The following is a 24,753-nucleotide window of genomic DNA, read 5'->3' as shown; positions in this document are numbered from 1 at the left end:
GAAAAATGGCCTTCCGTATTGTAATTCTGTGACATGCTAAACCCAGTATTGCTGGAAAATCTGAGATAACAAGGTGTACAGCTGGATGAACACAGCAGGCCAAGCAGCATCATAGGAGCAGGAAAGCTGATGTTTCGGGCCTAGACAAAATCTACTCACTTTTTGGATATGTGGAAAATTATCAGAGTAAATTATGGAATCTCTTAGCGTAGTTTTGTCTTTAGCTTTTTGTGTAGGAATACATTAGAAAAATAAACAATATCTAACATTTCCTATTTATCAGTATCTAATCTAATGTAAATGTCTATCCAATTGTCTAATAGGCTTGTAACCTTTTGCAAACACTTAAAGTGCATCCTTTATCCCATTAATACTTTTTATGTCAGTGTTACCTGTAAAAGTTTCCAAGTTACCGTTGATTTCGACATTCAGGTATTTTATGTGAAAAGGAAAAGATGGGATTTGCATTTGTATAATAACTTTCACAGCCTCAAAACAGCAAAAACTGCCCTAGCATTAAGTACCTTTGAAGAATGGTCACTGCTGAAATGTCAGAAATCTGTGAATCAATATAAATGGAGCAAGGTCCCACATGCAGACAGATGAGTAAATAACTCTATCTTGTAGATTTTGGTTGAAGGGCAAATATTGAGTAGAACATCTTGAGAATAAGTTGGTGTCTGAACATTTTTTTCTGATAGTGTACAATCCTTGGTGGCACTTGATACTTTGTATTTTCTAATCCAATTTTGACCTGGATTCCCATAGATTACAGCTGGATCAATAATCCTTTTTGCCATACTTCATCATCCACCCACATTAGTAATGAATTGGAAGCTGCATGCTCCTCAGCCCTGATAGTTAACCCGATAGTCAGTCGTAAAGAACAGAGTAAATTCCTGATTTTAAAAGCAAATGTAAAAAAATGAAATCTGTTTGACACTCCGTACTGTAATGTTCCACCAGTCTGTCCCACAAATCTTGGTAAATTGTGTCGTTGCTGTACAGACAGCCCTTATCCACACAGCACCATATAATCCGGTCAAACTTTACAGCCTGCATCCTGGTGTCTTAAAAGTGTAAGGACCAATGCTCCTAAAATAGGAATATAAAGTGAATCTGGAATACCTTGGAGTTAGTGAGTTAAATAATTAATTTTAGTCCCAGGCCAAAAGTGTTGGGATAAAACCCTGAAGAGGTTATTTGTGCTCTGGTGTATAATAACTCCAGGAGAAGGCTATCTTTTTTTCCAGTCTATCAATGTATTAGAGACAGAGGCTCTGGTGTGAACGCTCTACAAATGGTGTTTTCACATATTGTACCGGGGTGTGTTTTGGGTGCTATATAAAATTTGTTGCTTTTATTTTCAATTTATAACAGAGTATTTTGGAATTATAGTTTTACTATGTATTTATAAATCATTGAATTTGTGTTTAAAATGGATAGTTTGGTTTGTTCCATTTTATCTTCATTTCATTTGTAAATATAATTCTGTTTATTATTGGTAAAGCAAAGTCTGCAGCACTGTGTATTTACGTTTCAGTAAGAGACCACTTGTTAAAATTAAAACAAAACAAAACACAATCTCTCAAGTCCATTTTCAGTCTAGGATTTGACTTGTACAGTAGTAACCTCAAAATACAGCTCATAACCATGAAGGATAATTAAGTTTTGAATATCAATTCAGTTCCATCTAATAGCTTGCATGTTGCAATTATATAAAAGATCACCTCAATATGATAGTGTGACATTTAAAAAGTAAAAGAATGGGTGAATAGAGACATCAGTACAGAGCAACCAAAATAAAGAGGTGAGAAAATTGTACTCTACCACACTCTGTAATTTTATGACGTGGAAAATCCCTGGTTGCATTATTAATATTAAAAGAGAGAATCCAACCACCTTGTCTTGCCTGTTTGAGGACAGTTCCTCAACAATCAAGCAGCTTGACAATGTTGATGAGTAATCAGCTCAATTGACGCAGTCCTATTTGCCACATTGAACATTCAGTTCCTTCACCACAATTACACATATACCATGTACAAGAAACACTACAGCAACTCACCAAGAGTCCTCTGTCAGCAGTTCCAGGGTTCATAGCCTCTAGCACATAATAGACAAAGGTTGCAGGCACATGGGATCACCGTCACTGCAAGTTCTCCTCTGAGCCACATGCCATCCTGACTTGAAACAATGGTACTATTCCTTCACTGTGGCTGGGTCAAAATCCTAGAAGTTGCCCCTACCTGCAAAATACTGAAGGATTACAGGGTGGCACGGTGGCTCAGTGGCTAACACTGCTGCCTCAAAGCACAAGGGACCTGGGTTCAATTCCAGTCTTGGGTGACTGTCTGTGTTTGCACATTCTCCCCGTGTCTGCTTAAGTTTCCTCCGGGTGCTTTGGTTTCCTCCCACATTCCAAAGATGTGCAGGCTCGGTAGATTAACCACACTAAATTGCCCATAGTGTCCAGGGATGTGCATGGTTGATTGATCAATCATGGGAAATTCAGGGGTAGCGTAGGTCTAGGCGGCAAGTCCTTTGGAAAGTTGGTGCAGACTTGATGGGTCGAACTGCAATGGAGCAATTCTATAACTACATTGACGACAGCAATCAAGACATCAACTCACCACCACGTTCTTACTGACAATTAAGGATGAGCAATAAATGATAGCTTTGCCATTAAAGCTTACTATCCACAAGTGAATAAAAATGAAGGCAATTTGAAAAAAAAGTCAAAAAACCTGGGAAATCAGGTCCACAAATTACTGAAAAATTGGCAGTCTGCCTCACAAATAAAACCACAGACAGTACCTAGAGGCTGTTAAACAATCTAATTGTGTCTAATAAAAAAGATTTGTGAAATAGAAGTTAAACACATTTAGGGGCTTGATTAGATTTCTGAAAATGGATTGATGTCAAATGAGTTAAAGTGGTGAAAGACATGATTTAGCAAGCGGATCCACTGTCACCTCTGAGTCAGAAAATTATGATCACCACACTAAACACTTGATCTATGCTGACACTCCAGTGCGGCAATGAGAGTGCGCTACATTGTCAAAGATGAGGTGGGTCTGCCCTTGCAGGTGGATATAAGAGATCCCATGGTAGTGTTGCCAAGAAATACAGGCAACCTTCCTTGTGAGACAGTAAGAACTGCAGATGCTGGAAGCAGAGATAACGCAGTGTGGAGCTGGAGGAGTGCAGAAGGCCAGGCAGCATCAGAGGAGCAGGAAAGTTGATGTTTCAAGTCAGGGCCCTTTCTGAAAAAGGGTCCTGACTTGAAACATCAAGTTTCCTGCTCCTCTGATGCTGCCTGGCCTGCTGGGCTCCTCCAGCTCCACACTCTGTTATCTCAAGTTCTTCCTTGTGTTGTGGCCAATATTTATTCCTCAGATTGACATTACTAAATGGCAGATTATCTGATCTTCATCTTTTTGCTGTTGCTGAACCTTACTATGTACAATGTTTCTTACATGAGAACAGAAACCACGTTTCAAAAGTAGTTACTAAGACAGTAAAATCAGACAAGATGGCAGTGGAGTAGGTGTTCCATCTGTTTTTCTTTTTGTTTCTTTTTATCTCTTCTCTCGTTTTTTTTCTTGTCAATTTTAGTTTATTTAGTTGTTGTCGAAGAGCTCAGTCACAGTGAATGGGCCCAGCAGCGCGGACGTGAGCGGGCCCAGCAGCGGGGGCGTGAGCAGGCCCAGCAGCGGGGGCGTGAGCAGGCCCAGCAGCAGGTGGGTCCAGCAGCGCGGACGTGAGCGGGCCCAGCAGCGGGGGCTCATGGCAGCAGCATTAGCGACAAGTTTAGGTTACTGATAGCATCCGCATTGTTGAAGTAGTCCTAGTGCTGACTCACAGCTGCTGCTGCTGCAGAGGCTAGTTTAGGTTTCCGACAGCATGGGCTTCCAGTGCAGATTCATGGAGGTGGTGGCAGAGGCAAGTTTCGGCCCAGTATGAGCCCCTACAGCATCAGCAGCATCTGCGCTGGCGAGGTGGGCCTGAAGTGGACTTTTGGCGGCAATGCCCAGCAGGATCAGTAGCATGCGCATTTGGCGAGGTCCAGCAAAGACCCAAGGTGGTGAGGGCATTGGTGGAGGTCAGATGATACAGAACAATAGCAACTTTCATTCTTACGGCAGCAGCACAGCAAACAGGGCTCATGCCTGCTCATCAGCCTATGATTGAGCACAGAACAAGAAGGACTGTATAGTTGGCTATTTGCTTCATTTCTTTATTTTTCTGCCTTTATATTCTTTGTTTTGGTTTATTTTCTGTGTTTAAAATGGTGCTAGAGAGTGGCAACACTATACAAAACTTTTCACCATATTTTGTAACAAGATACACATGGCAATAAGTAAATAAATAAAATCAAAATATCTTTTGAGACATATTGTGGTCTTAGAAAGTGCCATATAAATGTAAATTTTCTGTGGATACAAATGGCAATAAAACTACGATAGTAAAATTATGGTTTGCTTGATGTTTTCAAACAAATATTAGATTTTGATTTCACAAAACATGAAATGATTGTCACTCATCATTATTTCTGCAACAGTTCATTTGTTAATTGATTTGGTGGTGAGGAGGTTCAGGAGATTTGACTCTAAGATTACAAATGGCATGCATAGAAAATAATGCAGAGGTGTCCACTCAAGTGATTATTTTTTAAATTAGCTTCAAAACAAGGAGGAATAGAATTTGAAAGGGGAAGCTGAGCTGTCTGTGGCAAAGTTTGACATTGTCACTCGCTGAAATTTAGATGCTAAACAGGTAGTTTTACATCACCAAGGGACTGGAGGCATTGAGAGAAGTTCATGCAGAGGGTGATGTGTGTATGGAATGAGCTGCCAGAAGAGCTGGTGGAGGCTGGTACAATTCCAACATTTAAAAGACATCTAGATGGTACACAAATAGGAAAGGTTCAGAGGGATCTGGGTCAAATGCTGGCAAATGGGACCAGATTAATTTAGGATATATAATGGGCATGGAGATGTTGGACCGGAGGGTCTGTTTCTGCGCTGTGCTTCTCTACGCCCCTATGACTCCAAGTGGTGGATGGCTGAACTTGTGCTAAAACAGGAGTATGTATGAAAGCTGATACTTTGCATGAGGATGATGTGGTCAAAGGTTTTCATGAAAATATGAAGAGGAGAAGGAGAGCATTTGTAGATGCTTAGGATACCCTGGACATGGTGGCGAGGGAGTAGGAAGAGAAGTGGATAACAGAGTTGATGTAGAAAGCTTGTTTCCTCTTGTAGGAGAGTGCACAACCAGAGGGTATGATCTCAGCAATGGGTCATTTGTTTGAGACTGATGAGGAGGAATATCTTCGTTATTCTGTGGAATTCTTTACTATAGACGGCTGTTGAGGTTGGGCCATTAATCATTTTCAAGGCTGCAATAAACTGGGAGCTGAGGATTATCAGATAAGCCACAATCTCATTGAATGGTGAAGCAGACTCAATGGGCTGAATGGCCTACTTCTGCCCCATGTCTTATGATCTTTAAGGACAAGTAATTGCCGGAAATATTCGAACTTCAATCAGATCGGTATTAGCAAACCTAATAAATAAGGGCAGCTTCACTGAGCTAAATGTCAGGGCAGAGGTGTTGAAGGAGGATGATGAGAGTAATTGTGCCAAAGGAAGTTGAGGAGGTTGCAGAGAAATCATGCAGTTGGAGAGGATTCCATTTGTGACTAATACCAAAATAAAACTCCGCAGCTGCTGGAAATCTGAACTAAAACAGACAGTGCTGCAAGTACTCAGCAGGTCTGGCAGCAACTGTGAAGAGAGGCTGAGTCCAAAGATCATCAGTCTGAAAGTATTTGTCTCCACAGACACAGCCTGATCAGTACTTCCAGCATTTTCAATTGTAGCTATGATTAAATATCGATGTGGCATTTGCAGTTTGGCCATACTGTACTGACCAAATATACAATCTTGAGAAGCATTTAAAAACTTAACCAACTAATCCTATGAAACCCACGTAGAACTCTTTGAAGTGATATTAGTGTCACTGTGCAATTGAACACAAGTTGATATTTTCTAATCAATCTGTCCACAGACCTGCTCCACACTTTTGAGGCGATTGTTGTAATTAATTAATGGAATGTAGCATTGCTGGCTTGCCAGCATTTATTTCCTGTCCCCAGTTGCCCTCGAGAAGGTAGTCGTGAGCTGCTTTCTTGAACTGCTGTAGGCTATGTGCTGTAGGTCGACCCAGAATGCTGTTAGGGGACTTCAAGTTGGGACTTAAACCCTGGCCATTTGGTTCAGAGGTAGGGACGGTACCACTGTGCCACAAGGTCCCCTTGCAAATTGATATATGCTCACTTATGTCCCCAGTGAGATCAGTAAATTCCCTTGTTTCTCCAGAGCCACATGCACATTCTGCACAGCCATGATGCCTGGGCTGCCACGTTCCACAGCAATGTGGTTGGCTCTTAACTGCCCTCCGTGTAATTAGGGATGGGCAATGATTGCTGGACTAGGCACCAATGCCCTTATCCCATGAATGACTATAAAAAAAGGTTCTTCTTGATGCCTCAGTGCCATATTTTCCTAGGAACACAAACAGCAGGGATTTCAGAGTCATTTGGCCTGAACTTATATCTTTATTGACCGTTCTGATGCCTTTATGCCCCTGCCCATCACAGTCAAACACCTTACTGTTTTGAAAGTAATTGCCCCCTTTCAGGGTAACCTGACAACCCTGCGAGATTACAGAAACAGAAGTTGCCAGAAAAGCTCAACAGGTCTGGCAGCATCTGTGGACAGAAATCAGAGATAATATTCCAGGTTGAGTGACCCTTCCTCATAATTCTGTGAGGTTGTTACCTTTCATTTGAGATCCCCTCATTAACAATCCCATGGCTGCTGTTACTGACTGGAGCTCCTCATTTGGCAGTTCAATTGGTCACTTTGTGGAGTAGCCAAAAGATGTGTACGTTAGGTGGATTGGCTATACTAAATTGTCCATTGTGTTCAGGGATGTTTGGGTTAAGTGGATTGGCTATACTAAATTGTCCATGGTGTTCAGGGGTGTGTAGGTTAGGTGGATTAACCATCCTAAATTGTGCACAGTGTTTCGGGGTGTCTAGGTTAGTTGGATTGACCGTGCTAAATTGCTCACAGTGTTCAGGGGTGTCTAGGTTAGTTGGGTTGACCATGCTAAATTGCCCATAGTGTTCAGGGATGTGTAGGTTAGGTGGGTTAATTATGCTAAATTGCCCATAGTGTTCACGGATGTGTCGGTTAGGTGGATTGACCATGCTAAATTACCCACAGTGGCCAGGGATGTGTGGATTAGGTGGATTGACCATGCTAAATTGCCCATAGTGGCCAGGGACGGACAGGCTAGTAGATTAGCCGTAGGAAATGCATAGTCTGGATAGGATGCTTCTCGGATGGTTGGTGTGGACTCGATGGGCGGAATGGCCTGCTTCCACGCTGTGGGGACTCTGGATTTCAGCACGCCGCTCCAGTGTGTGGGTGTGTGTACACTGCATCCCCTTCCTCCTGCAGCTCACTGCACCAGACGCAGATGAACTGTGCGCCCCTCCCACTCCGCTTGTCCTGAGCTTTTCAGTCGCTGCTGACGCTGCGATCCACCAAAACAAACGTGAACTGCAGCAACAGCACCTGAGCTGTCAGCAGAAGCTGCTCCCCTGGCCACATCCCAGATGTGAAATTACAGCACTGCTCGGGATATCGATGCAAAAAATGGAAGTTAAGCATGACCGCCTGTCAGAGGAGCCGTACGATCAGCTGAAAGTGAAAACGGGACCGAGGGAGACGCCTCAGAATCCAGCCCGCGGGGCTTCTCCTAACTTATACAGTGCGGCAAAGAAAAAGGATTACACTGTGTCAGTCTATCTCAATAACAGGGGAAAGAGCGAGCATGTAAGCCCTGTGTTTTATCTTGCCTTTCGCTGGAAACGCTGATGGGAGGATTGCTAGGGTAATCGGTGGGGGTGGAGGGGCTTGTTGGATTGCTACATAAAATATTTGGCCAATTCAAGTGGTATTTTTTTTCGTGCACGCTTACACTGGTGTAACAAGAAAAGAGATATCTTACCGACTGTAAAGTTACAAATTCTCTATGCTTGAAATTATACCTAGATCTATTCCAGACATCACAAAGCCGAAGTTGCTCCTGAAATTTAACTTTCAGCGGCAGCCAGGCAGAGACAGCCTTCAGAAAATACGGCGGCTTGTCCGGCGGCACTGAGTTCCCTGGTTACAGTCAGGGCAGAGGCTTGTTCTCACGCTGTGGTGGTAAAGCTCATCTTCAATTGGAGTGAGTGGCGTGTAAAACTATCTAAGTGGTGACAGAAGTATTGATCAGTGGCACACTTAATGACTTGCTGGAATGTAAGTGCCCATTGCATTAGTGAGCAGAAGGCATTAGTTCTGCTTTGCAGTCTTGGCATGCCATTCATGGGGCTGAAACTAATAGTGAACTTCAAGCCTAATAGCAAATCCAAACAGTTATGGTGATTAAATTCTGCTTCCCCCCCCCCCCCCCCACAACCACTGTGTAACATCACCCTTCTCTGCTCCTATTTTACGCCCCCCAGGTCCCAAACTGTAATCTTTCCATCATGACCTGACTGTACCTTCACCATCAGCTTCTCCTTCCTTACCATTGATGAACTGGCTCACCTGAAATTGCTGCCTGTATCCCACTCCACATCAAGTTACTCATTGTCTCGGTCTTCTCTGATCTACTCTGGCTCCTGCTTCCTGGACATCTCAAATTTAAAACCCTCAATACCCAGTTTGTTCCATTCAGTTAATCATCAATTTTAAATGTTCCCAGTTCTATATGACCTATCTGAGCACCTGTGGATCTGTGTCTGTGATTTCTGCACATGTATAATTCCTTCAGTCTGGCATATTAATGGTATGCCCAGACAGATGTCCCCATCCGGAAGGGTGTCAATCTCACACTTATGCAAATACCCTCTTGCTGCTGGAGAAGGTGAAGAAACCAACAGAGAGGACAGAAATAAAATGGTGATTTTGATGAATAACTTAGTACTTCAAAGACTTCAGAAAGCTTTGTAATGCACTTTATAGACAAGTGACCCAAAACTAGGTCTGAGAGATGAATTACAAGGAGGACTTTAGGATGGTGTGGTTTCAAGTACCATTCCTAAGTGTTTGAAAGCAAGGACAGCAAATATTGGGCAAGGGGAGCAGCATGTGCAAATGTCCCAAGGAGGGAAGAGAGATTGGATGAGTTGTAGGGCTGGAGGAGATGACAGAGTTGGGGAGAGGCCAGACCGTGGAGAGATTTTAATAAGAAAATAAAGATTTTAACTTTGAGATATTGGAGGACAGGCCGGTGTATGTCAGGGAGAACAGAAATGGTGGGTAACTGGGACATGACATGAATAGAGAAGAAGCAGCAAGATTACAGATGAGCTGGTTCATTGAGAGCTGATGACGGGACTATGAGAATGCAGTTAAGTCTGTAGGTGTCTGTGGAAGGGATGATGACTTGGGAAGCCGATGGGCCAAGGTAGGAGCAGAGGAAGGTGATGTAAAACAAATAGAGACAGTTGGTTTTTGTCATTTGATAGGAACTTTAGCTTGGGTCAAACTGAACATTGGAACTAGTAACAACCTTGTTTGGCCTAGGATAGTGGTGGAGTCATTGGCAAGGATGTGGAGTTTGTGGCACCAGCTCTAACTGATAGGTTTAGTCTTCCTGTTTTTGAGCTGAAAGTGAGACTAAATGTTGCATAAAAAGTATTACAGTGCAGTGAGGTGGAGTGAGAGAGATGAAGATAGAATTTGGTATCATCAGTACAAAGGTGAAGATTGACCTAACATTTGTAAATGATATCACCAAGTGAGAGCATGGAAATGAAGAGGAGGAATAAATCCTCAAGGGTGTCAGAATGATGGGAAAAGATACCAATGCATAGATGTGAGACATTGAATCAGATAATATGGTTAATTGCACCCCCAAAGGTCAGAAAGCATTTGAGAAGAAGTGAGGGGTAATCCAATTCATTTAAATGGACATAGGAAATGTTTTGCAACTTTGGTTTGGATACCATTATTGCAAAGGTGGGAAGTGGAAGCTGATCAGAGGGATTCAGCCAGATGATTCAGGAGAGATGGTATACATTTGGAGGGTGACTGCATGTTGAAGAGGAAGAAGAAGTTGGAGATATTTAAGAGACGTTGTTTATGAAGTAGTGAAGAACTGAACTGTGGCTTTGAATTGGAAGGGACAGTAACTGTGAAGAGGCAATGATTTGCTGTGTTACCTCACATATGGGTCAAGAAGGAAAGTTGGATATTCGTAAGATGCTGGAACAGAAGTAGGTCATTTGGCCCATCAGGTCTGTTCTGTCATTCAGTGAGATCATGACTGATCTAATAAGCCTCAACTCTGCTTTCCTGCCTTTTCCCGATTGACACTTGATTCCCTCACTGATTTAATAACTTATCTATCTTCGCCTTGATTTTACTTAACTCAGAAAGTCAGTGGGAATGAATTTGAGGGAGCGGAAGGGAGGTTTTCTAGATAAGACGAGCTCAAGAAGGGAGATGAGAGAAAGACTAGGAAGGAGGTAAGGACTGTGGGTTAGTGTTAAGGGGCAGGGCAGAGGTTTGGGTTTGTGAATAAAGGGAAAAGTTGGAAGTAGCAAAGGCAGCTAAGGGGAAATATGAGCTCGATATTGGTCATGTTGCAGAAACTCATGAGTGCATCCCAATTATTGTTAGATGTGGGGGGGGGAATGGAGGAGACTGGCTTTAAGAGTCTGTTTGGTAGCAGATTTAGTTTAAATTCAGCATTGTGGTCTCATTAGATCAAAAACTTTACACCTATTTGGGAAATCCATCATCTTTAAACAGGCAAAAGACCAGATTTCATGATGTAAGTCTTGTAAAACACAAAGTAAAAACAACATAGGACAAATATTAGTTAACAGGCAACTGACATATCAAACTAAAGAATTTGCATCAACTAATTAACTCAATTGAGACACATCTTGCAACCTGTTTCATTGTGCACTGTATTTCCAGCAGAATGTCACAGTATGAGAGTAGCTTCCATTGTCATACCCATCCATTCAGCTCTCCCTGCTCCAACACCAGGTCAAAACTACTGGTGTCCTTCAAGAGTCTCAGTCTGAGACTTCCTGATCTCCATTCCACCGACTGGGTCCACCTCAGTAACCCTTTGTTCCTGAAATCTTTCAAAGTCCTTTCTTTTCTCGCAGCTTTCTTTCCAACAGAAAACCAGGGAGCACAGGGGTCCTACTTCTCCACAGTAACAGCTGTTTTGATCCAGCGCACAGCACTAATTGCTTTCTCTCTATATATCTCACAAGATGGCTTTACTGTAAGTTACAGTATATATGCATGTGAAAACTGTCACTTAATTTAAACAGGTTTCCGTTTGAGTTTCGCTCCATGGCAACCAGGCACTATAGGCCTGCCACCGAGCTGGGCTGCTTCAATTTCAAATTAGACCTTTTGTTAAAAGAGGCATTTTCAATCATAAACATCTTGTAACGTCCAGTGTTTCCCAACAAAAGAAACAGATCTCTGATGAAGGGTCTAGGCACAAAACGTCAGCTTTTGTGCTCCTGAGATACTGCTTGGCCTGCTGTGTGCATCCCGCTTCACACTTTATTATCATAAATCCTAAACGACCTAAAGTGAATTCAACATCAGACCGACAGCAATATGGTTGAATCTTTTCTGCCCTCTGAAATGTCCTGGCAAGCCATTCACTTATGTCAAATTGTTACAAGTAAAAGAAAATGGATTACCCAGGATCAACCCCAAACACCAGACTTGACCCAGTCCCATCAAACCCTGTTGAGTCCTCCACACTTGGATTTTTGCCAACCCTGGGAGAGTTATCCCACAAACTAGACAAGCAGCAGTCGATATACTTCCTGGACTCCTCCGTCCCTTCAGATACAAGAGACGGAGGACAGACCTGCTGGGGCCCAGGGATAGAGGCAGCGAGTTTTGGAGCAGTGAGGGCTGCGAATCCGAGGTAGAGACTTGCACCGGGGATGCAATCCTGGAACTTACTTTGGAACAGTTGAATGCTGGTGCAGAGCGGGAATAGCTGCTGGAATGGGGTATGGCGCGGGCAGTCAGACTGTGTGCAGAAGCCCAATGCTGAGCTGCTACAATGCAATGTTTATTCAAAATTTTTTGCCTGACTGCAATGTCAATCCTTTAATGTTGTCTTATTTCTAACTTTTATTTTTTAAACTCTAAAATAATGCAACTACATTTGTATTCCTCTGTTGTATCCCAGATTTGTACTTAGGTGCTTGTACATAAGATAGCACCATAAGCAGTCACTTTAAAAGATTTTCACTGTACTTCTACAATGGAGTACAAGTGACAATAAGGAATAATCAGTTCTTTTCTATTTTCTCTCTCTCTCTCACTCTCACTCACTCTCTCACTCTCACTCTCACTCTCACTCTCTCACTCTCTCACTCTCTCTCACTCCAGATTTTTGGCATTGAATTTGGACCGTATGAATCCCGTGGCATCAGGTCAAACAAGTTCAAGGAAGCCTTCTGCTGTTTAACACGTGCTGTCCTCTCTCAGCCGATGAATCACTGGTCCCCAACTTCTCTCCCCACCCCATGTTGAATACCACTTTGAAGTAGCTCTGAATAACAAGGGCACAGTGTATTTGGATAGAGCGCTTAGTCTGATTTTTGTTTTGGCTGATTAATATGTTTGTGATAAATTTTCCTCTAAGCTATCTTAAGAGTGACAGCATATTTACAGTAAACGGGCCCATGACTAGTGAAATAACGCATTAACTAGTGTTTTGAGGTTCCATCTCATTAAGGGACATAATGTTTTCCCTGTCTACCATTTTTAGAGACGTCTTAAATGCATTCATCCTAGATATGTTTGTTTCATTATTGCAAATCATGACCAATGAAATATTTCACTAAAAGCGTATACCATGGGAGCTCCACTGAACAATATCCTGTAAACTCTTTGTTATATATTGAGTTTCTAGGAACTATCTAAAAGTTTTGACATTTCAAGTGCTTATTGTTGGGAAGAACCAATAATGATTCTTGGCGGGTGAAAATATACCTGATTTCAAGAAGCGGTGAGAGTGGGTGAAAAATGACATGAAAGAAAACTGCAAAATTAACCTTGTAAGAATCTAGAGGAGTGACTCACTTGTAACGTGCATTGCTGTGAGAATTATTTTGCCTAGACTCTTCATATTTGTACATTCTCTGTTCCAATTAATGAATACCAGAAGGTCCCAGAGATAACCTAAATCATCCATTTTGACTGCTGTTGTTGGCTATTGGAAGAATATCAATCATCAGGTGAACATCAAAACACAAGCAATGTGTTTATAAAGCATACAACAGTTTATTTTAATTCAAAGATACTTCTAAACTCCATTACTCTTAAGAAGTCATTCTTGAGGGTTTCTGAACACAGCCCGCTCTTCAAAAGCAACATCAGAATGTGTTGCCTATTAAGGAATTACTCAAGTGCTTTTTCAAACAATTGTCCTTGATCTAACTCTCCTGATGTGGCAGAAAATGCATCGAATAATTAATAATGGAATAAAAGCTGGGCTGCTAATCTGGAACAGGTTTGATAGACTGAAACCACTATTATACAGTTGCTGTCTATCTCATGGAGAATCATAAGGACATTTATCAGTATTTGAGAAGAGATGCTTGCTGTGAAGGTTTTCAACTTGCACTCATCTGGACAAGTGCAAGAGTGCCAAGCTTCAAAGTGAGTATTAATTTATACAGCATGAGAAAACGGTGCTGTTTAGTTGGCAAGTTAACTGAGTGGTCACAATGTTGCCATGAAGAATACATGAGGGAGCTATTATCCACCATGCTTTTGTTGGTTTCAATAAAGGTGCAATGTTTCTTTTTCCTACAGATAAATAAATGTAACTTCTAGCAAACCTTAATCGATCAGTGCCCTTTTTGTAGACCGTGAGATTTGTTGCTCCCTTTTTAAACTTGGTATTCTTGCATCTGCCCTGTTTAGCAAAAGATGTAAAGCTAAACAGCATGTCTCAATATTAGGACTGATCACTGAGGTAATTAATATTTCTTGGATTTTCTTTGAGTGCATAAGGAAGAAGATTAAAGTTCAGAAAGGGGAAATAAAAAACACAATTGTTAAAGCGGCATGTGCAGAAGCATTACATAATTAGATAGCTTCAAATATTTGTCAGCTTAAAGTAAGATTTACATTTCATATGTTTATACACTTCTAGTTTTTGATAAGCTTACATTCCCAGCTGACTTTATATAATTTCTGAGTTAGTTTAAGAAATGGAACTAACAGCAGTGCACAGCAACAGATGAGAGATTCAGAAAGCATGTCACAAGATGGCACAAGTGGGAGATTACAGAGAATGAACACTGGGGGAAGCTGTGCTGATTTAATTCTAATGAACTCTTTGCTTTTGAATAAACATAATTTCTGATCAAGTGTGGGTTAAGTGACATGTCCTATAATCAATACAATTTAGATGCTATTTAATGTGTACCTGAGACAACTGATATTGATTATATAGGATCAGTTCCTACACAATAATTTATTGCCAGGAGATTTATAATAACCTGAAGTCATGAAAAATGTATTTTAATGGAAAGATCTTGCAATTAAGAAACTGAATTTTTTCTGATTTCATGTATCAATTTTGATTTCTTCCATCTTATTTTCTTGTTTATAAATTGTGATGTGAGATAGTACCAGTCTGTTTTATTGGCTGTGTTATTATTAATATATCTTGAGGGGAGAGACCTCCTTGATGAACTATATCTGCTTTATCCCCAGAGCGAACTATATTCCCTGTCTTCATAGCAAACTGTGAAGGTTACTGTCACTGCTGTTCTTAGACCAAAACAATGTCAAGATACAGAGAGCTAAAGAAATACAAGACAGTCAATAAAGGCTGGCATCCTTTATCTGCTTCGCATATGGTCTGCAGATAAATGCTGCCTTCATATGAGGTAGTGAATAAAAGGAGTCTAACCCTTGTGGGATTCAGGCAGTGTGCAATGCCAGCATCAGGAGGCCAAAGATTTCTGATTCGCTTAGAATTCAGATGGTTGAAAGTCATGAAATAAAATGTTGCCTTGTACAGTCAATTGGGACGTTGTGTTCGGAGGTCCCATGACAGTGGGAAAGTTACACTTCCCTATACTTTCAGGATATGGAGATGGAAGTCAAGAGACCGAATGCAAAAGCGTAGAGAAGTCAACTTTAAATGAACATGCCCCCTTGATGGGCTTAGGTGCAATATTAGTTTTAACTCTGTCTGATTCCACTCTGCATTGAAGTCTAGGGACAGCAACATATGGAAGTGTAAAATTGTGTTGGCCACCCTTACCCACCCTCTGGATATGTTTGCGTGTACTTTAAATTAAAATTGCACCCTTAGGTTCTATGGGCATGAGCTTAAAATCCCAACTTGACTACTCAGAAGGAATATCAACACTTTTATATAAAGGATAGTAAAAATATATTGTCTCGCAATATCCCAATCCAGAGGTTAACATGAGAATATTATGGAGAAAAAGCAGGTGAATTGAGCTGAAGTGCACAGCAATCTTTATTTAAATAAAAATCAGATTGCCCAAGGGCATGAATCGACTCTTCATGATCTTACAGTTCATATGTAGAAATTAGATTAGAGCCATACAAATTGCGAAAGTGATTATTTTCCAATTTATTTTTCATCTTTGTTTCTTTAAAACACGTTGGCTGTAATTCCCAGATTCTGGCAACCATCCATTACCTCAGTCAGTGATCACTCTTAAAATTGAACACTGACTCTCCCAACATATAGTAAAGATTTCCATTATGGAAATTTTAACTTTATGAAGTATCTGGGATTTCCTGCCTTATTGCCCCTGTGTACTGCCACCTGCTGAAGGTGTAGACTCTGCCCTTAAATAAATAACAAACAATAGGCTATAAACATGGGCCAGGAGGAGGCATTAATGTTTTAGCCTGTCCTACCTTATACAAGCTTTTATCAGCAGTTGTCCCTACATGTTTATAAGTGCTAAGACCATCAGTTGATTCCTCCCCCCCCTCCGCCACCTCGCACTGCCCCATTACTGTCCTTGAGACTGCAAGGTCAGTCGTACCATCTGTATTGTAGCCTGGGTACAAATGGGTAATTGAACTTGGAACCCTACCTACACTAAGTGCAATTCCGTGCTAGTTCTGATACTTGTTCCCTGAACCGCTATTTTATTATGGGAGTTTATTTGAAATTGTGCTTCAAGGGTTTTCACTGTAGCAGATCGAACTGCTTAAGGGGAGGTGATGACCTGGTGGTAATAATGCTGGACTGTTCATCCAGAGACCTAGGTAATGTTCTGGTGACTCAGTTTCAAATCCCACCATGGTTCATAGTGAAATTTGAATTCAATTTTTAAAAAAAATCTGAAATTAATAATGACCATGAAACCATTGTCACTTGTTGGGAAAAGCCCATTTGGTTCACTATTGTCCTTTTAGGGAAGGAAGCATGCTTACCTGGTCTGGCCTACATGTAATTCCAGACCTACAACAATTTGGTTGACTCGTAACATGACCTCTGGGTAATTAGAGATGAGTAATGAATGCTGCCTCGCTGGCAATGCCCTCATCCCATGAATGAATAAAATAAAAACTATTTTGCTGAAAAAAGTGCAGAATGTAGTGTTCTTAGTTCATGAACTGAATCTTTGTATCTTCACAAATTTAGTATAAGCCACCGTTAGAAAATCAATGCATCTTCCTTCGTGTTTAGTTGGCTTTAAGTGAATCACCTCAACAAAATACATGTGCATCTTCCAGCCTTAAAGCACAGAATTGAACCAAGATGGTCTGTTTTCCCTTGTTGCGTAGAACATTACAGTACAGGCCCTTCGGTCCTCGATATTGCACCGACCTGTGAAACCAAACTGAAGCCCATCTAACCCACACTATTCCATTATCATCCATATGTTTATCCAATGACCAATTAAATGCCCTTAACCTGCAGAATGGGCCTGTATCTGTGACATGAAATATGGAAACTTCTTTGGATAACCAGTGCTGAATAAACAACAAAAACAGAAATTGCTGGAAATGCTGAGGAGGTCTGGCAGCATCTGTGGAGAGCAATCAGAGTCCATGTTTTAGAACTGAACTGAGGAATGGTTGCTGGGCCTGAAATGTTAACTCTGATTTCTTTCCACAGATGCTGCCTGACCTGCTGAGCTTTTCCATAAATTTCTGTTTTTGTTTCTGATTTATAACATGCACAGTTCTTTTGGTTTTTAACTGAATAAAGGCAATATGGGAGTCAAAGGTGGAATCTTGTAAGGGGGTCTGAGTAATGTGGGTTTTGATGAGATTTAGGACAGAAATGGACAAAAAAATCAGTGGGACCAATCTCAAAGCCAGGAATATATTCCTCCATCTTTTATGCTGTTGACTAGCACTGAGGCTAGTTTCTCATCAATCTTGAATTCCCCAAGTTTGCCATGTTCAGAGCTGATGCCAGGAAATACTCAGGGTAGCGCTGTACTCGTGGTGCTTATCTAAGTGCATGACCAACTTTTAAGGATGGACGGGGCGTGTGGAAATCCAGTTTGGAGGAAGGTCTGTTCAGTGATCAGTCGTTGCAGGAACGCCTGACTACGATGGGCTAGAATTGGCCATCGAGGGTGCATTTGGCAAGACATAGCAAGAAATCCTGCTGGGTATGAGAATCTTTCCCAAAATAATTCAATGCAACAGACATGTGACCAAAAATCATTTGGTTCAGCCCAGTATTTCTGATTCACTGTGGGTTATTTATGCTCGTGCTCTCCCTCAGGAGATTACAATAGCTGGGGTAAATTTGTACATGTTAGGCCAAAAGGCCAACCTCTATCATCTTCCAAATGAAGTTAAGAATGACAAGGAAGCAAATTGTTAAAGAAATCCATCGAACTGAACCAATACTCATGCGATTGTTTTGTTTTGTCCACCCTAGTCACAGCAGAAATGCATCGTGGGTTTTGCCCTTGTGTGCTGTTTCGCTATCTCTGTTGCTCTGATATTTTCAGCTGTGGATATTCCAGGCACCGGCAGTGACATGGAAGACATTACCGAGGATAACTGCGATAGGAATTGCCGGTAGGAATACGTTTACTTGAGGTACGCTCATTGATATCTTGCTCCTAATTATCTTCCTCATCCCCGCTTTGCACTACCAGAGTCAAAATGTGTAGGTACATTGGGATTTGGCTCTAGACATTTTGGCAGCACTCCAGTACATCATCCAAATGATACACATTCACAAGTAGAAATCTACCATCCTGACTTGGAAATGGTCCAAACTGTGTCAATGGGTCAGTATCTTGGAACACTCTCCCTATTGGCTTTGTGGGCATACCTCAACCAAGTGGACTGCAGTGGTTCAAGAAGACAGCTCATTGCTACCTTCTTAAGTGCAACTAAGGATAGACAATAAATGCTGGCCCAGCCAACGATGCCCACATCCCTTGAATGAGTGGGGGGGGAAAAAAAAAGGTTGTAAGTACTGCAGTTGAGCCTGACCATGTCTTCCGAGGGCCAGGATTCAGGTTGTGGAGAGATGGTAGTCAGTGATCATAAGCAGGCCACTTGTACATTTATTCTCAATCTCCTTTCATGTAACTTCACACCAATTAGAGCCCAACTAGTGCTGCCATAATCAAAGGATGATAAAACAGCATGGGCTGGAATTCAAACCCAGAAGGTTTCTGGCTAAGTGGCTCAGTATCACACTGGGCAGGAAAAGTGTAGCCACAGAGCCAGCTGTGTGTTCCCTCCTCTTCTCCTGTGCTATTGATGCAGATTCAGTTTGTACTGAACTCTTGCCAACTAGCCATAACCTATTTGAGCAGCCAGGATGTGACAGTAAGCTTTTGTGATTAAATGTTTCCCTGTGCTTGCTGATCTCTGCTTTGATTATATCAATTTTTAAACTTTGCTTGTGGAAATATCGATGGTAGCATTCAATGAGTTGCGAAAGTGCTCTTGTTCTGTAACAAATCAGACCTCCCAGGTGAATTGCTCTGGATATAACAGGTTGCTTGACATTGTGAAAGAATGGGACACGATAGTTTGAAGTATACGGGCTGTATGTTGTGTTGCGGCAGGGGGCATGTTCACCAGTTGGAATCCAGTAGTAATTCCACTGTGTCCATTCCTGGGAGCCCTGATGGGATGAATGGTCTGACAAGCAGGTAGCTACCCCATCACGGAGTCATTTTTAATTGTAGATGCTTTGCTGTGGGTTTTGTTGATGGGTTACGAGCTCTGTGTGGCGTTTAAAACATAGCCAATCAATAATCAGTCGATCTCCGGTATAAAGGTATTGCTGGAACTGGGAGATATAGTATGCTTGTGGTAGGAAAGTCCCCATCTTGTATACTAGCTTGGACGTTCTAGGTAATACAAGCCTCATTTATTAAATTTGCCAGGATATGTACAGTGCAGGACTCTATCTAGGTTGACAATTAGAGCAGAGCATGTGATTGAATTGCGTTGACATCAGTTGCAATCATTAATTCAGACATTTTCATTTTAATTGGCGACTATGGGAGTCATAGAAATGTACAGCACAGAAACAGACCCTTTGATCTAACTCGTCCGTGCCAACCCGATATCCTTGATAAATCTGGTTCTATTTTCCACCATTTGGTCCATATCCCTCTAAACCCTTCCTGTTTATATGCCCATCCAGATTCCTTTTAAATGTTTTAATTGTACCAGCCTCCACCACTTCCTCTGGCAGCTCACTTCACACACACATCACCCTCTGTGTGAAAAAGTTGCCCCTTAGGTTCCTTTTAAAATGTTTCCCCTCTCGCCTTAAACCTATGTCCTCTAGTTTTGGAACCCCCCCACCTCAGGGAAAAGACTTTGTCTATTTACCCTATCCATGCCCCATATGATTTTATAAACCTCTGAGATCACCCCTCAGTCTCTGACTCTCCAGGGAAAATAGCCCCAGCCTATTCAGCCTCTCACTATAGCACAAACCCTCCAACCCTGGAAGCATCCTTGTAGATCTTTTCTGAAACCTTTCCAACTTTGACAACATCCTTCCTGTAGCAGGGGCACCAGAATTGCATGCAGTGTTCCAAAAGTGGCCTAACCAATGTCCTGTACAGCTGCAACATGACCTCCCCGACTCCTGTATTCAATTCACTGACCAATAAAGGCTTCAAGTGAATATTGACTGACAGCCCAACCCCATTAATAGAGACAGTGAAGACGAGAGAATGAAGGGAGGATAAAGAATTGGAGTACATGACAGTAAGAGACTGGTGGAAATTAGAAGCAAAGAGGATGACTTTTTTTTTGTTTCAAGGCAACAGCAGGAAACATTATCAATGCAGTGATCACTGTCCTGGAAAAAGAAGTGAGAGGGAGAGCCTGACTAGCACTGGTATAAAAAATCAGTCCCACAAAAAAGGCAGACATAGTTGAGACCCATGTGGGTAACCATGAAAACACCTATATGGCATGTGGAACTGAAAGAACTGAGGACTGGTGGAGCTTGATAATTGATCTGTTTGAGCCTCTGTTCAAGGAAGATATGGAGAGTTCCCCGACCTTCCTGGTGGGTGCTGGGGGTGTAGAGGTGCTGGATGTCCATGGTGAAAACAAGATGATTAGAGCCAGGAAGCCCAATCTATTAAAGCCATGGAGGGCATCAATAGAGCCGCACATGTCGGCAGGAAGAGACTGGGCCAGGTGGAGAACAAACGATCTTCAAAGAGGAAGGAATCAGTTTTATAGGGCAGGAATGAGGTAGAGCATTGGAGTCCACCAGGGAAACCCTGTATGAGAGCTTTGGGATGGAGGTGGAAGTGAAAAGTTTTGGGACTGAGAACATTGGAAGTTGTGAAGGGAGGATCTCCTAGAGGTGGTGAGATGAGTGACTTTTCTAGAAACGGTGGTGCGATATTTGATGATGGAGTCAGCCTTGATTCTGTGGGGGATGGGGGTGGTTTCAGAGAACTGCCTTTAGGCCTTCGCTAGGTACAGCTCACTATATAAGACAACAAGAAAATCAACTACCACCTGTTGCAGCCTTAATCCATCTCTAACTATCACCAGTTCTGATAAAAGGTTTCTGTCTCCACAGTTGTGCCTGAGCTGCTTAATACTTAGACCATTTTATTATTATTATTATTACAGCTTCCCCTCCATTTATTCCCTCTGCAATAGCAATGACAAACAGCCACAAAGTTGTGATTCTGTTTGAAATATTCCAATGGAGCTGCCTGCAGGGAGGTGACTGTGTTGAATCTGTCAGTGAGAATCCCGTCTGCCCCCACTCTGGACTGAAACCCAATGTTCATGTGTGCAGACTGATAGCTGTGAAAGACTCGCACTCGTGTCGAGAAAACCTTCCTTATTAAGTGAATCACGCCACAGCCTGAACAATGCTAATGAATCTGACTGTAGAGCCTGTCAGATCAGATTTATGGATTGGCAGGGTGCTTGAATAATGCAATTATCCAAATAACAGACATGAAGTGTACCCTGTGAGCTTCATTGCCAAGACTGAAGTTACAGTACCCCTTACCTGACCCAACACCCACGCCCCCCCCCCCCCACCCCACCACCACCATCGCTTGTACATACTTAAGGAATTGGAACTGCATTGCCAATTACCATTCTTTCAAAAATTTAAACAGAAGTCGTGGCAGTGGTTTTATCCAGAGAATGTTTGTTTGTTTGTTTGTTTGTTGTTTGTTTGTTGGGGTGAGCAGAGATTAGAAATAGAAACCCATCTGCTGCTCCCAAAGTGAGGCCCCAGCATTGGTAACTGCTGCGTGCCCCTTTTAACCCCCCTGGCAGACCCCACCCCTGTGAGTAAGTGCTGGGACCCCCCCACCCTCATCAGTAAGTGCTGGGACTGGTTACCATGCTTCTCCATGTGAGGGAACCCTTCCAGGGAGGGGGCAGATTGCAACACAGGGCCCGAGGAAACTGGAGGATCTGCATTTCTATAGCACCTCTTTGTGGCCTTTGAATGTCGTACAGCCCTTTCCAGGCATTGAAGTGATTTTAAAGTGCAGCCATTACGGTCATGTGCACAGTGGAGCAAATTCCCAGCCAGAAAGACAAGGGCAGCAGCTATAAGGGAGCATGACCACCTGCATATTCCCCTCCAAGCCACTCATCGTCCTGCTATGCAGCTATATTGCAATTCCTTTACTGTCACTGCGTCAAATTCCTGGAACTTTGTTCTTTACTGCTCTGAGTGACTTTACACCCTAAGGCCTGCAGCACTTTAAGAAGGCAGTTGATTCAATTAGGGCTGGGCAAGGAGGCTGATGGTTTGCTATTCTTTATTATGAGAGGAGTTGATCATTAAAGAAACTGTTATGTTTCAGTTTTCCAGGACAATGGTGAGACCACATCTTGAATACCTTATGCAGTGTTAAGGAAGGACGTAAATGCATTCCGAACAGGTTTATTTATCTGAAATGAGTGGGATGCTTAATGTGGGAAGATTGGAGAGGCTGGGGGCTTGTTTTCCCTGGTGTTTTAGAAGGGAGAGGGATGAACTGATTGAAGTGTACAAAATCCTTGATAAGGCTGATGTGGAGAGGATACTGAATCTTAAAGATCAGTCCTGAGTCAGGGGACACTTTGTTGAAATTAAAGGTCACTCCTTTCGGGCAGATGTATCGGGAAGGAATTTTTCTTTCTGGCAGGTTTATGTAACTTTGGAGCTCTCTGTCTGAAGGTGGTGGAGATAAGGAAAAAAATTAAATGACCGTAAGGCAGAAGCAAATGGATTCTCATCGGACAGAGGAATCAAAGGTTTTTGGAGGTAGATGGGAATTTGGAATTCAGCACATAAACAGACCAGCTGTGATCTTATTGAATGTGGCTTGATGGGCTGAATGGCTTACTTCTGTTCCTGAGCCATATGTTCACACGCTTGTGATTGCTGGCCCAGTCAGTAATGCGCACATCTCATAAAAGAATAAAAAATTTAAAATGTGGAAACCAATTTGAGTGCAGCAAGCTCCCACCAGAGCTACCAGTTTAGAACAGCAGGTTGGAAATGGTCTGTTCCACAATTGGTACCTAACTGGAGAGATTCAAAGCAATTGTCCTGCTCACTCCCTACAGGTTATAATTGGTCATTGTTATTTAGTTCCAGTTGGAATTACAACTCACTCTGTAAAATATGGAAAGGTATTTTGTGTTTTACACTCTCTTGTAACCTCAATCACTTTTTCTTCTCTGTATTTCAGTCCTCAGATTCTATCTCTAGCCCTAGCTCTCATCTTTTCCGGACCAAATGGCTTTGCACTATACAGGATGTCATTCCTCACTGGGATAGTGCATTGGAAGGCAAGCCGTGGTATTCCCAGAGTTGTTTCGAACGTTAAGAGTGTTATCACAGCATGCAAAGTCCCCAGTTTACCTATCAGATAGACCCAGGCTAACAGAAAATACTGACCAAGTTTTTATATTTAACAAGAACTGCTAGCTATTACTAACATTGTAGATTCTAACCACAAACAAACAGCTGTGAACTGTTGATATATAACTCTACTAGTTAAAGCATTAACCCCATTCTTGAACAAAGAACAATACAGCACAGGAACAGGCCCTTTTGCCTTCCAAGCCTGCGCCAACACAATTCGCCCTTCCATAATAAAACTGTCTTCACTTACAGGACCTATATCTCTCTCTTCCCTTCCTATTCATGTATTCATCCAGGTGCTTCTCGAATGCTGCTGATGTGTCAGCTTCCACCACCTCCTATGTTAGCACATTCCAGATGTTCACCACCCTTTGTGTGGGGGGGGGGGTGAAACCTGCCTCTCACATCTCTTCTAAACTCTTTTCCACCTCTCCCCCCCCCCCCTGCCAACCCCACACCTTGAACCTGTGTTCCCTAGCAACTGACCCCTCCACCCTGGGAAAAACTTCCCACTCTATCCATGCCATTCACAATCTTCTAAACTTCTTTTAGGTCACCCCTCAACCTCCTGCGTTTTAGTGAAAACAAATCCAGTCTATCCAAGTTCTCTTCATAGATAAATTCCTCCGTACCAGACAGCCCATCCTGGTAAACCTTTTCTGTACCCTTTCCAAAGCATCTATGTCCTTCTGGTAGTGTGCTGACCAGAACTGTATGCAATATTCCAAGTGAGGCCTAACTAAAGCTGTAGCATAACTCGTCTATTCTTATAGTCAATGCCAGTAATGATGTGGAGCTGCTGGTGCTGGACTGGGGTGGACAAAATCAGAAGTCACACAACACTAGGTTATAGTCCAACAGGTTTATTTGGAATCTCTCAAGCTTTTGAAGCACAGCCCCTTAGCCAGGTGCAGTGATAGAGCAGGGTATACAGTCATCGAGTTTATCGGTGGAAAGGTGTGGTATATTGGCGAAGCCATGCAGATGTTATGACAACAAACGAATGGACACTGGACAAAAATCGCCAGACGGGAATGTTCCCTCATCACCGGGGAACACTTCCGCAGTCAAGGACATTCAGCCTCCGATCTTCAGATAAGCATCCTCCAAGGCAGACTCTGAGATACGCAACAACGCAGAATTGCTGAACAGAGCCCGATAGCCAGGTTTCATGTCCATGAACAAATATAGACTTTGCTGGAAAAGCTCAGCAGGTCTGGCAGCATCTGTGGAGAAAAATAAATCAGAGATAACGTTTCAGGTCTG

General features: G+C 42.3%; 1 protein-coding gene across 3 annotated transcripts in view; it reads left to right on the top strand.

The window, feature by feature from the left end:
- Positions 1-7,591: 7,591 nt before the first annotated feature.
- pld5 (phospholipase D family, member 5) overlaps positions 7,592-24,753 on the top strand; it is an 81,164-nt gene continuing 64,002 nt past the window's right edge. Inside the window, exons 1-2 of one of the 3 annotated variants that reach the window (XM_048536428.2) lie at positions 7,592-7,910; positions 18,034-18,176. In XM_048536428.2, coding sequence (XP_048392385.2) covers positions 7,722-7,910; positions 18,034-18,176 — 332 coding nt within the window. In that variant the 5' untranslated portion in view covers positions 7,592-7,721. The remainder of the gene's footprint in view (positions 7,911-18,033; positions 18,177-24,753) is intronic. The other 2 variants (XM_048536431.2, XM_059648827.1) reach the window with 2 other exon arrangements.

The sequence above is a fragment of the Stegostoma tigrinum genome, chromosome 9 (assembly GCF_030684315.1).
Source record: "Stegostoma tigrinum isolate sSteTig4 chromosome 9, sSteTig4.hap1, whole genome shotgun sequence".
Classification (NCBI taxonomy): Eukaryota; Metazoa; Chordata; class Chondrichthyes; order Orectolobiformes; family Stegostomatidae; genus Stegostoma; species Stegostoma tigrinum.
This window is presented reverse-complemented; position numbering and strand designations above follow the sequence as displayed.